Raw genomic sequence first — 22,261 nt, 5'->3', positions numbered from 1 at the left:
TCCTGGCTTTCTAATAGCCTCCTTATTTTTCACAATGGCTAGAATAGACTCCACCAGCCCCTAAAAACGTTTTTTCACTTGTATGGGCAGGTTTTGCCAAGTGGCATCCTTCTAATCCTATGTTTCAGCATTATCCAACTTATTAAATTAATTTTTAGAATATTAATTTTGAAAATTAATTTTATAATTTTTCTAGTACTCAGATAATCAATTTCACCAAACAATAATTAAATTAATGAAAAGCATACTGTACTGGAATTTCCATATGGCATCATAGTCACAACATTGGTCATTGTTGTCTAACCATGCCACATGCCCCAAACCTTGTTGACAATTTTCAGCCAGCATAAACATGATATAAATATGAAAATCAGTCTAAAATTGTTGCTAGAAACTCATTGGTGTAAAGAAATACTCTGACATAGAAACAAAAATAACAATCGTATGACAAAGCACAGACTGATAAAAGAACTCAGTTAGGGTTAGGGTGACTTAGAGACAATGAACACAGAAAATAACTGAAGTGATATAACTGCCGAATATGCAATGCTCATGTAGGAAACACACTATGCAGTGAATGAATATTGAACCTTAAACTCCTGTATCTCAAGGATCAGGGCAGGGGTAATAAGCTAGAGAGTATTTCATACTCTGAACGGATCCCAAATCGCAGCAAGGCAGCCTCCGGATGTCAAACACCAGCAAACGCAACAATGAGAAGTTGGATCTGATGCAGACGGCAGTGAGGAGAGAGAAAGGCTAAAAACGTAGGTTGCAGGAGAGAGAAAGACTAAAAACGTAGGTAGGACAGCCTGCAGGGATGAGAGAAAGCTGCAAAATGCAGGCTAGACAGCCTGGAGATAGCTTGCAGAAGCTGTGCGACAGCTGGAGGAGAGAAAAAACTGCCAAATACAGGCTGCAGATGATGTGGCAGGTAGTACGGCAACATGTCTCTGCACGAAAGTAGTCGCATGGCTAGGATTAGCTTCAACTTGCAAAAAGAGGGCCGGAAATGAGGCGCAATTGATGTAGACAACAGTGGACAGCTTCGGCTGAGATGTCCTCCGCGAACGGGGTGTGGACAACAAGCTAAAACACCTGAAATTTGCAAAAACGAGATTCAAGGCTAAATGTAGGGCAGCATATGTATTTATAGAAAGTTTGGGCCCTCCCAAGTGGGTTTGTGCTTATGGGACACAGAAACTCTCTAGGATCACGTTTCTTTTAAATAAACAAGGTTTCTTCATTAATTAGCAAGTTTTGGGGATGTTTAAGTAAAGCTAATGCATTTTTAGCTCAACACCCCCCTCAGGCCCAACAACAGTGCCACAGGAAAGATATTTTATCCCAAGGCATCCCACCCCAAAGCAGCCAGAGCATCCCTAGGATTGATATATTTACATATCCATGTAATAACATATTTATTTTAGTGTACAATCCAAAACACTGTTTCCTCGTTCTCAAAATTTGGCCGAAACTTTGAAACTCTGGTTTTTCCCATTTCGGTTTCCCCGTTTTCAAAACTCCCCCGTACTATGGACCTCTATTAGGGTGGGCATGTTAGTTTAGGATTCAATAGCACTCACACGCTCATACATTCTCACAGTGAACAATAAGAGAGAGGAGTGCTGGAAGGTCACATCTACTAGGTGAGAATGATAATGAAAGTACAACCTCTAGGGTACTAAACCTGTTGATGGGTGTTTACACGAATCATAAAAAACTATGGAGGAATATGATAAGTGTAACAAAGCCCCTCAAGTGAATGATGTGAACGTATATAAGGAATTGATAGATCAATCTCCAAATGGTAGTAAGCCTAAAGCCTTGCGAAAGACTTCAAACATTTCTCTAGAGAGAGCTTTTGTAAACACATTCTCCAAGTTGTTTCGAAGTCAATTTTCTCTATATGGAGCCTTTCTTTGACATAATGATAATGTACCTCAATATGCTTAGTGCGAGCATGAAATACTGGATTTCTCCCAACTGCCATGACACTGTGACTGTCAGTATAAATAGGAGTGGGTGATTGCTAAGATCGACTAAAAGGTGTTTGAGCCATAGCCATTCCAATGTATTTGTAAATGCTGCTTTGATTTCAGCTTCATAACCAAATGTGGCCACTGTAGATTGCTTCTTGCTTAGCCAAGAGATACATGAATCACCAAGCATGAAACAATCACCACTAGTGGACACCTGCATTATTGGTTGTGAATGCATGCAAGTGTAGAGAAGTGTCTTTAGGATAGAAAAGGTCCAATGTCTGAGTGCCTTTAAGATAGCGAAATACATGTTTGGTTGGTTGCCAATGTGTAGTACAAGGGTTGTGCATGAAGTGTGCCAACTAAGAGACCCCAAACCGAATATTTGATTGTGTATTATAAATACAATAGATAACCAACAACTTACTAATAAAGAGAAGCATCAAATGGATCTCTTGCATCCTCAAGTGTAAACTTGTGGGCTATCTCAATTGGAGTGGAGGTAGGCTTGCACCCTTGCACCTCAAATTGGTATCAGAGCAGGCAAGAGGCAGCTTAGGAGTGCATGAGTCCCAAGACGGTGAACAGACGAGGAGGTTGACGTGTCCAAGTAGACTTGATTGGCGAGCAGCACACGGGCTGCAATGACCAAGGTTGGGCACAATCAACAGATGATAGGGAGTTGCGACAGGTCACTTACGGAAATTAGCACGTAACGAATCAGGCAGGTGGCGACTAGACGTGGCACAAGCGACATGCGTGCAAGTCCAATGGGAGACAGGTGCGCAGATCCAGTGGGCGACCGAGGTAGGTCCATTGGGGCCACGATTCGGCCTAGGTTGAGATCACGCTTGGTAAACGTCTTGATAGGCTTGATTTTCTTCAGTTTTTATAATATCTTGCAATCCTTTTTCTCCTCTCCCTACTAGGTGTTCGCGTGCATAAGCACAGTGTGCAATCTTGGCCTAAAAATGTGGGGCTTTTCTCAGATTTGGGAACTGTGATGCAGAACATGACAATCTGACCCAAAAATTGTAAAATCAGTGCACATTTGTCCATGACATTTTGGAGCTTTTCACATTTTAGTGAAATTTCTTTAATTTCACTGAAATTTGTGCACATCAGACCCAAGGAAATTGGGGCTTTTACAAAATTTCTTCAATTTGTGCAACAATTGCTTGGTATATTACTTGGGTACATGTATTGATGCGATTTGGACAGATTTTCTTTAGAAAATTTTGGGTTTTTGACTGAAATTTTCAAATTTGTGCTTGTGAATGCTTTTGGAGTAAAAATTGTAGTCAAATTTTGGGGATTCCACATGTAATTGGTACCTTGGCCTCTGAATGTGGCTGTAATTGCTTGTGGAGTGCTTAGCAGACACACTCTAATTCTAAAAATCTATTTGCAGATATGATATTTATGCACTTTTTTGAATTTCACTACTAATCAGTACTTGCAGTGTACCGTGGTCACTTATGTGACATTTGGGCTTAATTTGGCGACTTTTGAGTCAATTTAGTGTTGCAAATTATGGTTGGAAACAGTGACAGCAGCAATCTCTTGCATATCAAGAAGCTTGAGGATGCACATAATTTTGCAATATGGCAAAAACAATGCTACAATGTCTTGGTGCAAAAGAAACATGTGAAGCCCATCAAAGCGAAGGGAATAAAACCAGTAGGTATGGAACAAGAAGAGTGGGATGATTTGGATGAGCTTGCACGCTCTACCATTGAGCTCTCAATGTCAGACAACTTGCTCTTTAACATTGAGAAGCTTGCACGCTCTACCATTGAGCTCTCAATGTCAGACAACTTGCTCTTTAACATTGAGAAGCTGAATTCAGCATATGCAATGTGGCAAAGACTTGAAGAATTGTTTGCTCAAAAAAGTGTAGCCAACAAGGTTTATTGGCTGAAAAAGTTAATGGACTTTCGTATGAAGGAAGGTACAACCATATCTGTACATTTGAATGAGTTCAATTCCATTTTCAGTCAGTTGATTGCTTTGGATTTCCATATTGATGATGAGTTTAAAGCTACTTTCTTGCTATGCACTTTACTTGAAAGTTGGGATACTTTTAGGACAGCCTTGAGTAACTCAAATGGTCAGCTGTTACATTATGATGTGGAGAGTTCTTTGTTGATGGAAGAATGCAACAAACAAAATAATTTAGCAAACAAGTCTTATAATGTATTGCACACTAGGGGCAAATTTCAACAAAAAGGCAGTTCTATAAATAGAGCACATAGCAAGTCTCGTGGCAAAAATGTGGAGTGTTATCATTGTGGCAAGAAAGGACACTACAAATGGGACTGTTTTCAATTGAAGAAAGAAATGCAAAAATAAAAACATTGAAGACAACAAGGTTGAGAACAAGGACAGATAGCTCGCAAAGAAGAGTAGTGTGAAGATAGAAGAGGTAAATGCAATCACTTATGAGAATGATAGTAATGGTGATATACTTTTTGCTTCTTCTTTGAGTGCACATGCATTGATTGTAAATTCTGAGGATGACTTGCACACTTGGATACTTGATTTAGGTGTGTCTTTTCATATTACCCCACATCATGAGTGGTTTTCTGTCTACAATGGTGGTGCACATAGTGTTGTCCACTTGGGAGATAACTATGCATGTAAAATTGCAGGCATTGGCAGTGTGAAATTGGAATTTCAATAGGGCTCTTTTGTTTTGCATAATGTGAGGCATGTACCTCAGCTCAAGAAGAGCTTGATAAGCATAGGGTAGCTAGATGATGAAGGCTATCACACCACCTTTGGGGATAGCAAATGGAAAATTTGTAAGGGCTCTCACATTGTTGCCAAGGGCTCCAAAAGTGATACTTTGTATCCTTTGCATGTATCTAGAATGCATGACCATGTAGTCGCCATAATCGAGCAGCCAAGTGTTTCTTTGTGGCATAGACGGTTGGGACACGAGTCAAACTAGGATGAAAGTGCTTTCTCGCTTGGGTTATTTGCTATCTTTGAGGTGTGCTGATTTTGAATAGTGTGATCATTGTACTTATGGTAAGCATGCTCAAGTGTCACATAAAAAATCCCTCTCTAAAGTCTTCACCCTTAGAGTTGGTACATTCAGATGTATTTCAAATGCCAGGGTTATCTCTAGGGAAAAAGAAGTATTTCATTACCTTTGTTGATGATGCCATACACAAAGTATATGTTTATCCAATCCGTCATAAAGATGAGGCCTTGGATAAATATAAAACATTCCAGGCACTTTTTGAAAATCAGACCAGCAAGATATTAAAGTGTCTTCGCTTTGACAATGGTGGGAAATATGTGTCCAAAGCTTTTTAGGACTTTTATGATAGCAAAGGGTTTAAAAGGGAGCTTACTGCCCCTTACAATTCATCCCAAAATGGTGTTGTAGAGTGTATGAACATGACAATTCAAGACAAGGTCCGTACAATGTTGTCACATGTTGCTTTAGCTCATGGATTTTGGATAGAGGTTGTTATGAAAGTTGTATACTTGATTAATTGATCGCCAAATAGGCCTTTGGGTGGCCGGGGGGGGGGGGGGAAGGGTAGTCCCTCAAGAAGTGTGGTCGGGCAAGCCACCTTTGTATGCTCACTTGAGAGTGTTTGGCTGCGAGGCATTTGTTCACATTCGCAAGGAAGAATGCATCAAACTTGAGCCAAAGTCATGCAAATGTATTTTCCTAGGATATGGTGACGAAGGTGAAATGGGATATTAATTATAGGATCTCGAGAAAAGAAAAGTAGTACATAGCAATGATGTTATCTTCCAGGAAGATTGCATGCATAAACAACCCGAAAAGACAGAGGAGGTCAGAAGGGTTGTATTCTGGAAGGATGTACCGATTGGATAATATAGGATGCCCGCTAGACAACAACAAATACCTGTTGTAAATGTTCCTAAAAATGCAGAGAATAATGCTAAAAATGATTAGCAAGATATTGCCCATGATGTACTACAAATTTAGCAAGAACAAATGCGTTTGGAATAACCAAAACCAATTGTATAGCATGGTGAACTTGTAGAATAGCAAGTTGTTAGTGTAGATTTGTAGGTTGAGCAACCAGCAAATCTTGACCATTGGGTCCGTAGGTCGACCAGAGTGCAAAGACAGCCAGATAGGTTTATTCTTGGTGCCAATTATGTGGTTGATTATGTCATATGTTGGCCAATTGTGGTGAGCCGTCATGCTTCCAAGAAGCAATGGACAGAAAAGACAAGAAATGGCATAAGGCTATGTTGTCAGAGATGGAATCTCTCATGAAAAATGACACTTGGGATTTGGTGCATTTGCCTAAGGGACAGAAAGTGCTACCATGTAAATGGGTTTACAAAATGAAAGTCACTTTTGGTTCTTTGCCAAAGTACAAGGCACAATTGGTTGCTGAAGGGTACAAGCAAGAACATGGAATTGATTTTGATGAAATCTTTTCTTCTGTAGTCAAAATGACTACTTTGCAAATCATCTTGGGCTTGGTTGCATTTGAAGATACGGAACTCATACAGATGGATGCCAAGACAGCCTTCTTATCGTTTGTTAGGAATAGCTTTCCTATCTTTGGGTAATGGAACCAAATCCCTGCATAGCTAGCTCGTACTTTTTCTTTAACTCACATGATAATGCCTCTTTATATGTAAGAGGCTCACCTTCATCTATGAGCAAAATGCAGTTCAAAGAGGGATCAAACCTTTGTATAGGTCTCCTGACATGTGTAGACCTTCTTACCCAATGATTTGTGTTATTAGGCAATGAATGCACATTCAAAGGAATGTCAATGACCTCATTATTTGGATGATGAACTGCATGTTCAAGTTGTTGTAATACATTTTCAGGCTGTTATAATTCATTTTCAGCATGCTGATTGTGTTGCCCAAACTGGTTTTTAGCATCCCTTTGTTGCCCATTTACATCTGGCTCAATAATGATACGTTGATTATCATAATTAGCATAAAATGGAGCTGAATTTTCAGTGGCTGATCATGTTGAAATTTCAGTTTCCTTTTGTCCAAGTCGTTGGATGTGACATTTTTCAGTAGCTTTGACTCATTAAATAGCACATTCCGGTTGCGTAGCACATTTTTCATGCTTGGAATCCAAACTTTATAGCCCATTTCACCTTCATCTCCATAACCCATGAAGATGCCTCTATGGGATTTCATGTCAAGTTTGGTTTTGCTATTAACAGGTACATGTACATAGCATTCGCAGTCAAAGACTCTTAAGTGGTCATATGAAGGAGGTTTGCCAGACCAAACCTCTTCAGGGATGCCACTTTCAAGTGCATGATGTGGAGATCGGTTGCAAATATGCATGGCAATTTTAAGTGCCTTTCCCTAAAATGATTGTGGGAGATTAGCTATGGACAACATACACTGAATCTTCTCACATAATGTGCTATTCATTTGCACAGCCACTTCATTAGATGACAAATTATAAGAAGCTGTAAGCTCCCGTTTAATCCCATTGACATCACAAAACTTGCTGAATTCTTTAGATATGTACTCTCTTTGTTGTTTGTTCTTATGCATTTTAATTTTAAACCCTTTTGAGTACTAACAAATGCATAAAACTTTTTAAAGGCATCAAATGTCTTGCTTTTCTGCTTAAGCAAGTAAACCCATAGCTTTCTAGAACGGTCATCAATAAAAGACACAAAATAACGAAAACCACTATGAGTTTTTATTGACATGGTGCATACATCAGAATGGACTAAATCCAAGATACATGCCTTCTTAGAGGCTCCATGAGAGTGTGAACTCTTTACATGTTTTCCCAAAACATAGTCACTACAAAAGTCAAGCTTTGAGTTTTTCACATCAACTCTTTCAAGTGAAGAAAGTGTATGCAAATCCTTTTGGCTCATGTCTCCAAGACGCTTGCGCTATAACTCCATGTGTGACTGTACTTCAGCAACTGCAACAGACTTTCCATGAAGAGTTCTCTTCTTACCATCTGTAGTGACTAGCATAGACCCTTTTTGTATCTTCCACATTTCACCACCAAAAGTAGGGAAGTAACCCTTGCTGTCTAGCTGCCCAACAGAAAGCAAACTTTTCTTAATGCCAAGTACATACTTAATATCATGAAGGATCAATTTCTGACCATTTTCAAGAGCCAACTGTATGGTGTCCATTCCTTTAATATCACATGTATGGTCGTTGCCTAGATAGACTTTCCCAAGGCTACCTTCTACGTAAGAATAAAAACACTCCAAAGATGGAGTTACATGAAATGAAGCACCACTGTCAACAATCCACGATTGTGACAAACCATCATGAGTGTCATGACAACAAGGCATCGAACATATCCCTTTTAGTGATATGCATGTCTTTCACTATCATAGTATGTGGATCTGAAGATGCAACCTGCAAATCAACATCTTTATCTTTTTTTTTTCTCTTCAATAACAACATTAGATACCACATTTGCCTTTTTTGTTTCTTTAGGGGTAGAGTTGCCATCCTTTCATTCTTTTTGCCTTTTGCATTAGCTTGCTTCTTGCATTCTTGCTTTTTTTAATAGTACTTGCAATTGGCCTTTTTATGCCCTTTGTGTCCACACTGATAACAAGTGACATCTTGCCGTTTTTCCTTGTCTTTGTTGCGATTTTTGTTCTTATTTGCACCATTTGACTTTTTTTCAATCTTTCCTCTTACATTGTAGGCTAATCACTGTTTTTCCCACTTGCCTTGCGTCTAATCTCTTCATTGAGAATAGATCCACGCACACCATCAAATGTTAAGTTGGGGTTGTTGCTGGATGATACAACCAATGCTTTCCATGAATCGGGCAAAGTCATGAGCAAGAAGAAAGGTCTCAATTTAGGATCAAAAGGTGGCAAGCCTGCATCTTGTAAATGATTCAAAATACCAGTGAAAGCATTTAAATGCTCTAAGGCAAGCTTAGGCTTATCAAGCTTCAAGTTGACCAACTTTCGCATGAGATGTATTCAATTGACAAGAGTTGTATTCTCATACGTAGCCTTGAGTTTCTTCCAAACTGTATAAGCAGTAGTAAGTCCCTTGATATCAACCAAGATATCATCTGTGACATCCATTTTAATGTAAGTAATGGCCTTTTTATTCATTTTAGCCCAATCCTCATCTGACAAAGCAACATGCTTATGTTCTACCAAAGCATAATCACAATCCTTCAGAAAAAGTATACCTTGCGTACGATCTTTCCAAGATCAAAGCCATTGCTATCAAATTTATGAATCTCAAAGAGATTCTTTGTGTCAGATGTAGATGCATTGCCAGACATCTTCAACAATAAAATACTGTATTAAAATGCTGAATACTTTCAGCCAATAGCAAGGTTGCTGAATGTAACAAGTACACATACTTGTACTTCCAAGGTGTCCAAGAAGCAGATTTTTTTTTTTGTGATTTCAGTCTCAAGTACTGATTATAACATACATACAAATCAAATCTTATACATTTGCATAAATAACAGCTCCCACTTTAATAATACATCACCATAATGCCCAAATGCAATAACCCAAGTGTTGTATATACCATTGTTTCATTGCATAATGAGCATTCAACAATACATGTACCAAGAGAAGTTGTCATTTTATAACATTTGAAACGTCCCAAGTTCAAATTTCTTCCATCAGTAATGAATTTGCTGTAATTTTACTGTCAAAGCTCAAATTGGTTCAAAATGCATCATCGATGCGAAAAGCTCAATTTTTTTTTTCAGTGAATTTGCCCGAATTGCATCAATACATCCTCTGGAGTATCAAATATGGGCAAATGTTGCAAAAATTCACGAATTTTGCAAAATCACCAAATTTCCAGGTCCAAATGTGCACAAATTACAATGAAATTGGCTTAGTGTGCAAAATTTCACTTACACATAAAAGCCCAAAAATTTCCAGGGCATATGCACACAATGTTTATAATTGTTGGGTCAAATGTCATTGTTATGCATGCCCAACATCAAATGTGAAAAAGCCCCAAATTTTCAAATGTAAATTTGCACAGATCTAAATCCTATGCTTGTGCGCGCGAACACTCGGTAAAAGAAAGAGAAGGAAAATTGTAGAATAATAAAAAATAGAAAAAAATCAAGCCTGTCGTGACGTTGACCAAGCCTTTTTACCCGCCGCGGACTTGCATGTCATTGTTTGCTGGACCTGCTTGCCAGTTTTGCGAGCTGTCCTCCAGTCCTTGTGCCTATCGCCTTCTGAATGTGGCGCCCGCTGTTGACTCGACCTTCCTACAACAGACCCGCCAGCCTGTGTTTCACTGGCTGCTGAATGCGTCCTAGTTGCAGTTTGTGCCTTGCGAGTTGCTCTCGACAGTTGTGGCCTATAGAAACAGTCCAGCCTGTTGTCATGCTTGCATGTCACCAGCATAAATTGTCAGGACTGCCAATGACAATTGGTCCAATGCTCTAATACCAGTTTGAAGAGTGTGAGAGGAAGCACTTAGGATATGCACATGTCAATCAAGGTGTGTGCAACTGTTGAGTGAGCAGTGAGTGAGAGTGAAGAGTTGAGGGATATGTGTGTACCAGTGTGGTACACACAAAGAATAAAAGAATGTATTTATACTAAGGGTATGATATACTTACACTTGCAAAGGTGTGTTCACATGTGTAAAGTAATATACATACACAGGAGTAGCGTAAGGGCCTTTATACCCAACTTCTTGTTGGGTGTAAAGGCCCTTTACGTGCTCTCCCGTGTATATATTACTTCACACATGTGAACCCACCCTAACGGGTGTAAGTGTAGCGTACCCTAAGTATAAATATATTCTTTCATTCTTTGTGTGTACCACACTGGTACACATTCATTCGACGACTCACTCTTACTCTATCACTGTCAAACACTCTTTAGCTCGGAGTCCTTAAACTCCTCAATTACTGTGCTTGCTCTCAGCTCTCTTTCTCGATCTGCTTCGGCTTCGACTCAGCAAACTGGTATCAGAGCCAATGGCTCACGTAAGCAGGCAATTGGTCTGTCAGGCTGTTGAGGAGCAGGGGGCACCTGGCGAGTAGACGGATAGGTAATAGTCGACGGCAGACTGACGACAGGTCATACGGACTGTGACAGGCGACCATAGTCTGTGTGACAGGTGACAGGCGACCATAGTCCAGCCTAGACGACTTGCAGGTTTCGGGACTAGTATGCAGTCAGGACCAGGCCTGCTTTTTGACGTTCATGGATGCCCTTCGTAAGTATTTTAGGGGACGTTCTAAAATCATCGTTGCCCTTCATTTTACCCATTGTGACGTGGAAGAAACAAACCCTCCCTTCAAAATTTAAATTTTCAAAAATTTAAGGATAAATCAATGCAATTGTGTAGCCAAAGGTATCTATAGATTCGGATTCCGTACATTTCAAGCACTTAAAAAGTCAAGCTCTAAAACTATTATAGGTAAGTTGTAACTATAACTAGTACTTAAGGCTTAGAATCTCAAAATATCCCGGGTAATCAACCATTTTGACATGCCACTAGAAAGCACAAAAGACAAAAGACTCACTAAAGAATGAAGGTACCCAACATTATACAACTTGCATTGCTCAAACATCATATATCCTGCGTTCTTTAGCATCCTGCCAAATCTCAAAAACTCGATCCCATTCCACATCATCTAGCTTTGGTCCTGTAAGTGCAACACGCATGAGAGCATCCAAAGTTTTGATCGACATTGATGTTCTTCTTGCATCCTTAATCATATTTTGTCGTGAGAAACCTCTTTCACATGCCACAGTGCTTGCTGGAATAACAATAGTAGCTTGCCATAGCTTCATCATATTAGGAAAGCTTTCTTGCCATTCTTTCATTAATGAAAATGCTCTCCATGCTTCTTTCATTGTAAACCCTTCACAATTCAAGCGAAGAGTCTCGGTAAACATAAACAACTCTCGTTCACAAGCTTTTCTATCAACCAAGGGATGTAATGGCTCATCTCCTTCCTCACATGGTTGAAGATGTTGTACCAACTTATCAAGCGATCTCTTAGCATTCTTCTCCCTGATTTCATCATCTTGAGCATAAAAGCATGGGGTAAAAAGCTTTACAGCATTAAAGAGTGGAAGATCGGGAAAACAAGCATTTAGACTATCTATCAAACATTGCACATAGTCCATTGCTAGTTGCATGCAAGATTTCAAAGTGCCATCAATGTGTGGTCTTATCATTGGAGTGTCTTGCTTTGCAACATCATTTTTCTTCCCATTAGATGCATCTTCTTTGTCTTTACCTTTAGGAAGTGGCCTATATATCAGGTCATGTCTATGTATATAGCCATCTTTATCAACCATTTCCAAGTATCCTTTTTTAGAACACTCCAAGAACTTAGATAAGTATGTGGTATCTTTTGCAAAATACATGGGTCTAAAAAAGCAATGCTTGAGCTTTGATATAACCACATCAATAGCACTTCCAATGGATGTTAGATCCACCATTTCTTCTTGAAATTTTAGACTCAAGAAATTCAATTCTTTTAAGATATCGGCCATCATATGAATGCAAAATTGCACAATAAAATGCCTTGCTTTATTGTACCAATCCATCAACTTTTCATTTTTCCAAGTTGTCAAGATGGCAGGCATTAAGACAACAAGTTTTTCCATGACTTGTCCACGTGAAAGCCATCTGATTGCATGAATTTGTAACGGTCGATGTGCATCTAATTGCATAATCTCTAAAAGTGACATCAATTCATTCATTCTTTTGGATGAGTTATTGATCCATGAGTACACTTTGTTTGCTAGCTTCTCTATGAATAGAAGCTGTGGAAATATTTTGCAAGCATCTCCAGCAGCCAAAGCTTCTCGATGTGCAATACAATGCACTCCTATTAAATTTGGCAAGTCTTTTTTAAGAAGCCCAACAACCCCTGTCTCATGACCAGCCATACATGATGCTCCATCAGTTGCCAAGCTAATCATTCTTTGCTTGGATAGACCTCTTGCATCAAGAAACCGCATCAAAGCTTCATAGATGGTCTTTTCTTTTCCATCTGTCAGTGTCATAATATCCATAAAACTTGACTGCTTACATCCCACGCCTTTGCATGCAAGATAAGTACCATATACTATCAAATGCATCTCAAGTCCTCTATCCGTACTCTCATCCAACATCACTGAGAAATATGGAGATTCTAGCATAGATGCAATCTGCATTTCCAACAATTGATTTGACATTGCCGAAAGGAACTCAATGCCTGCATATCGACTTGTATAAGAAGAGTACTTTGTAGTCCTTGGCATATTTGGAACATTTAGAGACATAGCCAAGTCACAAAGATCTTCAAATGAGGCTATTGAGTTGTCCTTCTTCGCAACATAATACATTAGTTTCATAGTAGTGATGATCCTTGCCTTATTTGCATCATCTATTGATGCAATGTGCACTGGAATTGGATTTGCTTTCTTTTCCACTGGACAAGTGTACTTGGCCATTGCCATCTTATGGCCACTAGACAAAGCATGTACCTTGATTGCATCATGTTGCATAGTAATACATCCATCTCCTATACCCATGGACCGGATACTTTGTACGTTTCGCACCATTCACATTTCATAACTCCTTTTTCGCCATCCCGCAAAACATATTTGAGCCAAGGAAACTTTTCTTTCCATTGGGCTCTAAATTTTCTTATTGAACCTTGTTTTTGCTCTCCTTCGGCATTTGAAGCAATACTTGTATTTCCTAAAGAAGGTTCCCCTTCCAAGCCATGCATATTACTTGCATTTTGTGTCGAAGATGACCCTTCCAAGCCATGCATATCTAAATCCTCTTGCAAATCATCATTAAGATCAAAATCAAGAGGACAAGTAGTAGCTTCCTCAAGAGCCGGAGAGGGAGCTACCCAACCAAACATTGCTTTCAGAGTCTTTTGCCTCTTCATTGTTTTGGGTGCCATTGAGAATCTATACTAAAACACATACATTGTAAAGCATTAATTTGCACGAACTATTATTATAATGCTTAAAAAATAAAGTGATAAAAATTAGATTGCGTACCTTGATCTCAAAAGCAAGAATATCGTGTAGTCAAAGGCCTTTGAGATTATGGATTACCTCCTCCCCACAAAGTCACTATCCTCAAAAGCTTACCATCAATATCCAATGGAAACTCCTATAAGATGAAGACCACATTAAATTTAGATACACTTGTGTTTACAACCTATAATCATTTAGAGCCCATATACATCTATCAATTACTTATACAACTTAACAATCACCAATAATCACCTTATGAGTCTCTTAATAAACAATAAACAATAAACTAGTATTATAAATAATAAACTCTCACTTATTGAATGATAGCGGCAACTTGCAAGGATCACATAATATATTTCTTCCTTTAGGTATTTTTTTCTCTATCTTAAGATTAGTGTGAGGCTTGGGCAATTTTTTCTTTCTTATTTTTCTCTCTCTCTCAATCAATCAATTCATTACAATTTACAATTGTTTCAATAAATAAATGTAAATTGTAATAGGCTTATTAAAAATTAAAACCATGGTGAGCAGTGGGAACTTGCAAGGGCCAGAGTGGGCATTGGGCATTAGGCACATCTCTCTCTCTCTCTCTCTCTCTCTCTCTCTCTCTCTCTCTCCATGTGGCATGGACGATTGGAATTTAGACCATTACAATCAAAGTAATAGGTCAAATCATCTTGATTTCTGTCTCGCAGAGTGGCAGTGCCTCCCGACTCCCCAGTCACGGACTCCCAAGTCCCTCCTGCACAGTGCGGCTTGCTGTCCCCCAACCTCACGGAGTCATGATTCCCTCCAAGCTCCTATGGCCTGTTGCGGCTTGCCCCCCAGCCTCAGGCAGCAAGCTTCAGCCTTCACCTCCTTGGAAGTTGGCCTTACTTCCCTCTGCACCTGTATGAATGAACTGTGGACGGGCCATGTCGTATTGTCCCGACTCCCCTCAGTCTTCGGGGGTTCGAACTTGGGCGGTTGGGCCTGGCCCTCGAGGCTCGGCCTTTCTTCAAGCACGGTCTGGAAACTTGCAAGTTGCAAGTTCTTGCAACCTACTCTTGCCCCCTACCGCATCTAGGCTCCCCCTTCTCCCCCTCGGGCCTCCACAAACCCTGCCAGCCACAGCAATGCACTATGCTGCTACGGTCTACCTACCCTTCTTCCCCATCCTCGAATGATGGATCTATTGGCAGTACGCTTCCCCTTCTCTCGAGTTTCCCATCCTCGTCTGAGGTCTCTATTGGCCAATGGCAATATGCCAATACGCTATCCCGCTGTAGCCTGTAGTAGCAAGTTCCAACTTCCAAGTTCCAACCCACGGGCCACAAGATAGGGGTTGGAACTTGGGAGTAGGTAGACAGTAGGCGGCTGGACCAGCAGCAGGGCCCAAGGGTTGTCTCTCCTCGTTGGCTTCAGCCTTCAACAAAGACTAGGGTTCAGTCTCGAGTCTCCAGAGTCCAGAATCCAGATTCCCCCCTTTATGTTCGACATTAGAAGCACCATTAATCGAGGTGCAAGTGCCAAGAGATAATCTAGTTTGGACTTGGCAATGTGGGTAACAGTGGACACTGAACAGTTGCATAATGCATCCACTTGCATCGTGTAACAAAAGTGAACTTAGGAGTCAGTGCAAGACTGAACGTACCTTATTTGAGGTTGAACATAGTCCAGGCCCTAGGGGCCAAGAGGCTCTCGACTCTTGAGTCTCAAACTTCAGTCCTCCTAACTCCTCATTGCTCCAAACTTCAAAGCTCAATCTGCAGGTTATTAGGATTCAGCCAGGCGTACTGTGCGGCGTGTATCTCAATGGGGAAGTTGAAACATGGAAGTTTGGAACCCTAAGAATCAGGATTCAGAATGATAGTACATACTATAGACTACAACGTATTGTTGCAAAAACCAAGAAAACAAAATCCAAGAAAATAACAAACATTCAAAAAGAGGTCCCTTTAGCTTGAGCCTTGGGTGGCTGGGCCAGTGGGCCCTGTAGGCTATAGTTTGGGAACTGGGCAGTGGGCAGTGGGTAATGGGCAGTGGGCACTGGGGGCTGGTTCAAACTTCGACCCCGGGCAATGGGCAATGGGCACCCCAAGCTAATTAGTAACTTGTATCAAATTTAACTTGCAGATTTTAACTCTACCCGTCAAAATGACGCCCATGTGAAATATATACACTTCAATGGTGACGGGCATATTAAAATAATGAAAGTAAAATACGTGCTATGGACCTAAAAACGTGCATGACGCCCTTCAAAAAGCAGGCCTGGTCAGGACCAGCGTGACGGGATCTGCATGCGGCCAGATGGACGGGATCTGAATGCCATGTCAGACGCGTTGATCGATGGGCTGTACGACGACTCGAGTGACGGGCATTCCGTCACACGAACGGAGCAGAAGGTCAATGACACTTTTCTTTTAATTTTTTCTTCACCTTATTTTTCCCCTTCTACCAGATGTTCACACCTATAAGCATAGAGTTCAAATCTGTGCAAATCTGTGTATTAAAATTTGGGGCTTTTCCCAAATCTGGTACTTGACACATACTGCAGTGATCTCTGGACCATAATTTGCAGACACTGAATGCAAAGGCCTTAGAAGTTTTTTGGGGATTCTCAAATGCAAGTGAAATTTTTGCTTGGATGAGCCAATTTCTTGGAAATTGTGCACTGTGGGACCTCGAAATTTGGGGCTTTTACAAAAATTGTGAAATTTTTGCAACATTAGCTCGCATTTGATGCTTGGGATGATGTATTTATGCAATTGGAGCAGATTCACTGCAGAAATTTTGGGGCTTTTCACATTGGTGATGTATTTTTGAGTCGTGTTGAGACTGGACAGTGAAATTTGCAGTAGATTCACTGCTGAGTGAGAGTCTTTATAGTTTTGGATGCTTCAAATGTTGAAAAAGGGCAGTTTCTCTTGGTATATACATTGCTGAATACTCATTATGCAGTGAAACAGTGGTAAATACAGCATTTGGGTCATTGCATTTGGGAATTTTGATGATGTACTACTGAAGTGGGAGCTATCCATAATGCATCTTTCTAAAGGATTGTGATGATGCTTTAGAAGAACATAAGCTTGTTGCTTTGTCAGATGAGGATTGGGCTAAAATGAATAAAAAGGCCATTACTTACATTAAAACAGTTGTCACAGATGACATCTTGGTTGATATAAAGAGACTTGATACTGCCTATGTAGTCTAGGAAAAGCTTAAGGCTACTTATGAGAATATAACTCCTGTCAATCAGGTACATCTCATGTGGAAGTTGGTCAACTTGAAAAGCTTGATGAGTCCAAATCTGCTTCAGAGCATTTGAATGCTTTTACTAGTATTTTGAGTCAGTTACAGGATGCAGGTTTGCCAGCTTTTGATCCTAAATTGAGGGCTATCTTCTTGCTCATGACCTTGCCCGATTCATGGGAAGCATTGGTTGTGTCACTAAGCAATAACCCCAACTTGACATTTGATGGTGTGTGTGGTTCTATTCTGAATGAAGAGATTAGATGCAAGGCAAGTGGGGAAAACAACAATGTAAGAGGAAGAGCTGAAAAAAGGTATAATGTTGCAAATAAAAACAAAAATCGCAGTAAAAGCAAGGAAAAACAGCAAGATGTAACTTGTTATCAATGTGGTCGCAAAGGGCATAAAAAGCCCGATTGCAGGTACTTTAAAAAGGAATAAGAACGTAAGAAGCAGGCTAATGCAAAAGGCAAAAAGAATGACAAGGATGGCAGCTCTAACCCCAAAGAGATAAGAGAAAGCAAATGTGGTATCTAGTGTTGTTATTGAGGAGATAGAAGATGATAAAGATGCTGATTTGTTGGTTGCATTTTCAGATCCGCTTGCTATGACAGTGGAGGACATGTATATCACTAAAATAGATCTGATAGATGCTTTGTTGTCAGCTCATGATGGTTTGTCACAATCGTGGATTGTTGACAACGGTGCTTCTTTTAATGTAACTCTATCTCTGGAGTGTTTTTTTACTTATGCAGAAGGTAATCTTGGAAAAGTCCACCTTGGCAACAATCATGCATGTGATATTGAAGGAATGGGCACCATACACCTGGCTCTAGAAAATGATCAGGAATTGATTCTTCATGATGTTAGGTATGTTCCTGGCATCAAGAAGAGCTTGCTTTTTGTTGGGTAGCTTGACAGCAAAGGTTACTTCACTACTTTTGGTGGTGGCATGTGGAAAATACAAAAAGGATTTATGCTAGTTACTAGAGGTGGTAAACATGGGACTCTGTATTATCTCTACTGCAAGGCACTTCTTGGAAAGTTTATTGCAGTTGCTGAAATACAATCACACATGGAGTTATGGCACAAGCGTCTTGGACATATGAGCCAAAAGGGTTTGCAGGCACTCTCTTCACTCGAAAGAGTTGATGTGAAAAGTTCAAAGCTTGACTTTTGTGATGATTGTATTTTTGGTAAACATGCAAAGAGTCCCTACTCTCATGGAGCCTCTAGGAAGGCATGTATCTTGGATCTAGTCCATTCTGATGTTTGCACCATGCCAATAAAAACTCATAGTGGTTTCCGTTATTTCGTGTCTTTTATTGATGACCACTCTAGGAAGCTATGGGTCTACTTGCTTAAGTAGAAAAGTGAAGCATTGGATGCTTTTAAAAGGGTTTATGCATTGGTTAATACTCACAAAGGCCTAAAGTTAAAATGCATAAGAACAGATAATGGGGGAGAGTATGTATCTAAAGAATTCAATAAGTTTTGTGGTGACAATGGGATTAAACGAGAGCTTACAGCTCCTTACAATCCATCTTCTAATGGTGTGGCTGAGCGAATGAATCGCACGTTATGTGAGAAGATTCGGTGCATGCTATCCACAGCTAATCTCTCGCAATCGTTTTGGGGAGAAGCACTTAAAACCGCGGTGCATATTTGCAACCGATCTCCACATCGTGCACTTGACAGTGGCATTCCTGAAGAGGTTTGGTCTGGCAAAGCTGCTTCATATGACCACTTAAAAGTCTTTGGCTGTGAATGCTATGTACATGTACCTGTTGATAGCAGAACCAAACTTGACATGAAATCTCATAGAGGCATTTCATGGGTCATGGAGATGAAGGGGAAATGGGCTATCGAGTTTGGGTTCCAAGCATAAAAAAGCTGCTACATAGCTAGGATGTGATATTCAATGAGTCAAAGCTGATGAAAAATGTCACATCTAATGACTCAAACAAAAAGAAAGTTAAATTTCAGCATGATCAGTTACTAGAGCAGCCATCAACCACTGAAAATTCAGCTCCATTTGATGCTGATTATGACAATCAGCGTATCATCATTGAGCCAGATGAAAATGGGTAGCAAGTGGAGGCTGAACATCAGCTTGAGCACCAAAATCAGCATGCTGAATATGAATTACAGTAGCCTGAAATTGTATTACAGCAACCTGAACATGCAGTTTAGCATACAAACAATGAGGCCATTGACATTCCCTTGGATGTGGATCCACTACTTGATAACACAAATCATTGGGTAAGGAGGTCTACACGTGTTAGAAGACTTATAGAAATATTTGATCTTTCTTTGGACTGCATTTTGCTCACAGATGAATGCGAGCCTCTTATGTATAATGAGGCCTTATCATGTGAGTTAAAGAAAAAGTAGGAGCTAGCTATGCAGGAAGAAATGAAGTCATTGTATCAAAATGATACTTGGGATTTGGTTACATTGTCCGAGGATAGAAAAGCCATTCCTAACAAATGGGTCTATAAAATAAAATATGTGGATGGCAAACCCAAATACAAAGCCAGACTTGTGGCTAAGGGCTATACACAAAAAGAGGGCATTGGTTTTCAGGAAGTGTTTTCTCATGTTGTCAAAATGACTACTCTTCGAGTGTTATTTGCCATTATAGCATCTATGGATCTTGAACTTGATCAGATGGATGCTAGAACTGCATTTCTGCATGGTAATCTGAAAGAAGAGCTGTACATGTAACAACCCGAAGGCTTTATTATACATGGAAAGGAGCATTTGGTATGTAAACTTAAGAGGAGCTTATATGGTTTGAAATAGGCTCCTAGACAATGGTATAAAAAGTTTGATGCCTTCATGCTCTCACATGGTTTTAAAAGGAGTAGTGCAGATCACTACTTATATATTAAGAAGGCTGATGATGGAAGCCTTATTATACTCGTGCTTTATGTGGATAATATGCTTATTGTTGGTAAGCATAAAAGCCAGATTAATGCATTGAAAAGGCAGTTGAATTCAGCCTTTTCTATGAAGGATTTAGGTGTAGTTGATCATATTTTGGGCATGCGTGTCACACGAGATAGAGAGCAGCAACTCTTATTTCTCTCACAAGAAAAGTACATCAGCAAAGTACTTGATCGTTTTTCTATGTCTGATGCTAAGTCTCTTGGTGTACCTTTTTCACCCTACCTTAAGCTTAGCAAAGCAGATTGCCCAAAAGATGACAAGGTAGCCAATACTATGAAGGGTGTACCTTATGCTTCAGCTTGTGGTTCACTCATGTATGCTATGGTTGCTACTAGACCTGACATTGCTTATGCAGTGGGAGTTGTAAGCAGGTTCATGTCAAATCTTGGCAAAGCACATTGGGAAGTAGTGAAATGTATCTTAAGGTACCTTAAGGGCACACAAAGAAAACGTATTTGCTATGACAAGGGTATGTTGGATCTGCAAGGGTTTTGTGATGCAGACATGGCAGGTGACTTGGATGCTCGAAAATCTACTAGTGGGTATATCTTTACCTTGACGGGTGGGGCGGTTTCTTGGTGCTCTAGATTGCAAAAAATAGTAGCACTCTATCATTGAAGCTGAATATATTTCAGCCACACTGAGGCTTCAAAAGAAGCAATTTGGCTTGGTCGGTTGGTCAAGGATTATATTTTGAGTGTTTGTTTTTTTCCTTGGTTGATATTTTTTAAATAAAAAAACTTATTTAGCTTTTGTTGTGTTTGTTACAACTTAGAAAATAAAGAAGATGATGTTAGTGTCCACCACATAGAGGATGAGGATGGCATGGGTAGATGGTGATACTACTCAAGGTGTTTTTTCTTTTGGGGAAGCCTAATTGTCTTACTTGTGAGGATATGGCAAAGGTTGTTCACAATAAAAGGGGGGAAATGCTTGGGTAGAAAGTGGTAGTTGGGGTAAGTGCAAGAGAAAAGATAAGCCACCTAAAGATCGACATTGGAAGTGTGAGTTGGCAAACCTTTGAATTGCTAAGGGTTATTTTTTCTTTTAAGTGCAGTGCATATGAATTGGTATGAAGAAAAATGTTAGTAACATTAGGATTTCTTTTTTGTTTATAAATAAAATAAACAAACCATTGTCATTATTCTTCTTCAAATTTTGTAGGGCAAGTTGCAGGAGAGGTGAAAGAACAGATTGATATGCAAAGGAGGGTTACTAATGATGAAAAGCATGTTGCCCAAACCTACTCCAATTTCGTCTTCTTATTCTTTTTCATATTCTTCTCTTTCTTTAAACTTGCACCTGTGGACTTATATATTTGATGCGCGTGGTTTTGTTTCCGTAAATTCATGTTAAGGGGGAGGGGCAAGTTTCTCTCCCAGTGTGGTATCAACTCTCTCTCTCTCTCTCTCTGTGTGTGTCTCTTTGTCTCTGTCTCTGTCTCTCTCCTAATTTTCATGGTGATAATTGATTGAGTTGGTCAAGTTCAAAGTATTCTCATTCTTACATCTTCCCTGTGCTTACAATAAAAATGACATGTGATCTTTATCCAAACAAGGTGTACTTTCAACATTTTCATTATCACTCTTATCCTTAGTAAAACCAAGTAAGCTGAAAGATGTTTTTTCATTACCTTGGAAATAGTAGAAGTAAATACAATAGGGACATATTTCCCTTTTAACTTTGCGTTCAATGTATGAACTTTACCTCCATGAAAGAGGGTCACAATCTTATCATGGGCATCAATCACTAGATGTACATGATTGCACCAAGGCATACCAAGCAAGGCATCACATCCTTTCAAAAGAGCAATAAAGAACTCTTTGTTATCCACATAACTTTGAACGTACAACTTCCCAAAACGATTACGTGAGATTAGATGTGAAAATGTCCACAGCTAATCTCCCGTAATCATTTTGGGGAGAGGCACTTAAAATCGCGGTATGTATTTGCAACCTATCTCCACATTGTGCACTTGAAAGTGGCATCCTCGAAGAGGTTTGGTTTAGGAAACGTTCTTCATACGACCACTTAAGGGTCTTTGGTTGCAAATGCTATATTCATGTACCTGTTGATAACATAATCAAACTTGACATGAAATCTCATAGAGGCATCTTCATGGGT

General features: G+C 39.8%; 2 protein-coding genes across 8 annotated transcripts in view; one reads left to right on the top strand and one right to left on the bottom strand.

Annotated features, from left to right (window-relative positions):
- Window positions 1-21,689, top strand: part of LOC148010368 (pentatricopeptide repeat-containing protein At2g39620-like) — a 36,876-nt gene extending 15,187 nt beyond the window's left edge. For 4 of the 7 annotated variants that reach the window (XM_087671767.1, XM_087671766.1, XM_087671763.1 and 1 more), the window contains exon 4: window positions 21,302-21,689. The gene's annotated coding sequence lies outside the window, so the exon portion shown is untranslated. The remainder of the gene's footprint in view (window positions 1-21,301) is intronic. The other 3 variants (XM_087671769.1, XM_087671762.1, XM_087671761.1) reach the window with 1 other exon arrangement.
- On the bottom strand, window positions 11,525-13,492 carry LOC148010369 (uncharacterized). The gene has a single exon (XM_087671064.1). The coding sequence runs from the start codon at window positions 13,490-13,492 to the stop codon at window positions 11,525-11,527; it is 1,968 nt and encodes a 655-aa protein (XP_087527190.1).
- Window positions 21,690-22,261: the final 572 nt, after the last annotated feature.

This window comes from Lygodium microphyllum, chromosome 29, assembly GCF_053477565.2.
Source record: "Lygodium microphyllum isolate KBCC chromosome 29, Lygodium_microphyllum_v1.1.10, whole genome shotgun sequence".
NCBI classification, from domain to species: Eukaryota; Viridiplantae; Streptophyta; class Polypodiopsida; order Schizaeales; family Lygodiaceae; genus Lygodium; species Lygodium microphyllum.
Note: the sequence above shows the minus strand (reverse complement) of the source record. Positions and strands in the feature narration are given on the sequence as shown.